Here is a 2,500-nt window from a genome sequence, read left to right as displayed (position 1 = left end):
TACCTCATATATTGGTTGTTTTTGTTATTAAAACAGTCTGTAAATGGTTGTGATTTGTAAAGTAAGTCAACATTTGGATGTAATGTATTAAATTTTGAAGCACTATCGATTATTTTTGGGTGGAAACAAATTCACGAAATGTGAGAAGAAGACACCAGAAACAAACAAAAAGAAACAAAAACACATCGATTAAAAAAAAAAAAAAAACAGTGGTTCTTCTGTCCGACCGGTCATTCCCCACTTGGCAACTCCGCCATTCCCCAGCAGTGGGGAACTCCCCACAGGTTAAGAACCACTGCTCTAGACAAAACCCTCTACACCCACCACACCACATGAGAAATTATCCATCAACACACAGGCGTATCGAACAAACCCCAAAACCAGAACGCTACTACAATACAATGTAGAATATCATATGCCCTCACCCATCCAGACCCAATAACGCGAGAACAACATTTACAAACATGACTCAGAGGCAGGTTAGGAAATGGAACATGCGACACACAGCCACCATGCCAGGCTGCCTCAAACACGATCAAATACATATTTAGAAACTGTGTAGTTTTCGTCGTACACAAGAACGGCCGCAGTGTAATTGGGGTGGGTGACCTCTTAGTACAGCTTTGCAGAAGTGACAAACCATTATACTGCATACAAGTGGACTCAGTTAAAACATAAATACATGTACAGGATATGGTACAAACTCCACAGCCAATAGCATGGTTAACGAAATACATACATACATACAGGCATTCACAAATACATATATAATATAGCTAACTAGAGTGATGTGAATGAGGTGTATTATGTTTTCATGTAAACAAGTATATTTTGATACTCTTTTTTTAAATGACTACGTGATGTAATTACTGTGTCCATAGGAGAGGCCATCAAGTGCTACACGTGCACTGGCTACAGTAGCAACTTTCCCGAGAACAGCATGACCAACAACCCTCATTGTCCGGACCTCAACTTTGATGCAAGTCTAGTTCATGTCTCTGACTGGGATTCCCCGCTTCTTCACGAAGTTTGTAGCACCATCTCTGCTACAGTCGGTAAGTGTCGTCTCCTTTGACAGGCACGGGGTTTAGTGGAGCCAAGGGAAATCCTTGTTCTTCCAACTGTGGAAACTCGACTCACGGTTATAGCGAAGGTATAAAGGCTGTTGCCCCGTCCTAAGGAAGCTGTCTGGCAATGTCCTGAACAATATGTACAACATCTTGGTAGTGGAATGGACGGAAATAGCCTTAACTGCCTCAACATACCCTGACCTGAATGACATCTTATGACGTTTTCCAGAACAAACCCTATGGAAGATGTCTCCGTGATCAGATATTTGAAAAAAAAAAAAACAGAGCTTTGCCTGTACAGTTAACTTGTATAGGATGACTTTATTTATTTATTTATTTTTTAAGGTGGCGTGGAGGTCACGTTCCGTGGAACACTGGTTGACGCGTTCCCAGATGGCTGCAGTGTGACGTCGGTGACCATCATGGGGGTGGATGTGAATGGATCCCTCTGCACCTGCAAGGAAGATCTCTGCAATGCCCCATAGGTCCTCTCTAACGTAACATGACCCCACCATTACTATGGTGACCGGTGTCATGGTGATCCTTGACGGGTTCATAATTAAAGCAAAGAAAGTTTAAAATGCCATTTTCCTTTTTCCTTCTCCGAGCAAAGTCTTGGAAAAGTCCCATGAAAACCAAGTTGGAAGTTGTGCCATAGTTGAAAACAGCAGTGTGGAGATTCAACCTTCAACTGAATATAACATTTTTGTCAGGCTTTAGTCTACTTTAACGACAGAGTTTGATTGTCAAATGGCATTTCTTTTTAACCTCTCAGAGATTCGATGGTAAGAATGGGAAGTAGTTTCCGACTTTACCAGCAGAAATGTTCAGGTGAATTTTCTTTTTACCTCCATAATAGACATTAGTTCCACACTGCCGATATCAGTATTCTCTTTTTTTACTGATTAAGCTAACAGAATGGGATTAATTTAGAAAAAAAATCCCGAACAGAAGCTCGCCCATCTGTCGAGTGTCAATCGCCTACCATCATAAATTCGACTGTAGAAGAGAAATATACAAATATTGTACTTCATCTCTCCCTTTTTTATACATATAGATTGCTTGAGGTGTGAAGACAGAATGAGTGATAGGGTGGTGAGTTTAAACGCCAAGAATCCGTTGAAGTTTTATTTCTGACGTTTCGTCCAACTAGGACTTCTTCGGAGTGTGTCCTAGTTGGACGAAACGTCAAAAATAAAACTTCAACGGATTCTTATCGTTTAAACTCACCACCCTACCGCTCATATAGATTGCTTAATTACATTATTCTGCAAACATCATCACATCAGTCGAAAGCATCCATTTTGCCTTACCCCTGCCGAAGTACCTTATACCATTTTACACACGCACACACACACACACACACACACACACACACACACACACACACACACACACACACACACACACACACACACACACACACACAC

At 41.2% G+C, this 2,500-nt stretch overlaps 2 protein-coding genes across 2 annotated transcripts in view; one reads left to right on the top strand and one right to left on the bottom strand.

Annotated features, from left to right (window-relative positions):
* The window catches only part of LOC143027202 (uncharacterized), a 2,577-nt gene extending 926 nt beyond the window's left edge, over positions 1–1,651 (top strand). Inside the window, exons 2-3 of the mRNA XM_076188376.1 lie at positions 882–1,055; positions 1,416–1,651. Of these exons, the coding sequence (XP_076044491.1) occupies positions 882–1,055; positions 1,416–1,555 (314 nt within the window). The 3' untranslated portion in view covers positions 1,556–1,651. The remainder of the gene's footprint in view (positions 1–881; positions 1,056–1,415) is intronic.
* LOC143027203 (uncharacterized) overlaps positions 1–2,500 on the bottom strand; it is a 76,408-nt gene that overhangs the window by 43,002 nt on the left and 30,906 nt on the right. The gene's annotated exons all lie outside the window — the stretch shown is intronic.

The sequence above is a fragment of the Oratosquilla oratoria genome, chromosome 7 (genome assembly GCF_046742065.1).
Source record: "Oratosquilla oratoria isolate Oo_2021 chromosome 7, ASM4674206v1, whole genome shotgun sequence".
NCBI classification, from domain to species: Eukaryota; Metazoa; Arthropoda; class Malacostraca; order Stomatopoda; family Squillidae; genus Oratosquilla; species Oratosquilla oratoria.
This window is presented reverse-complemented; position numbering and strand designations above follow the sequence as displayed.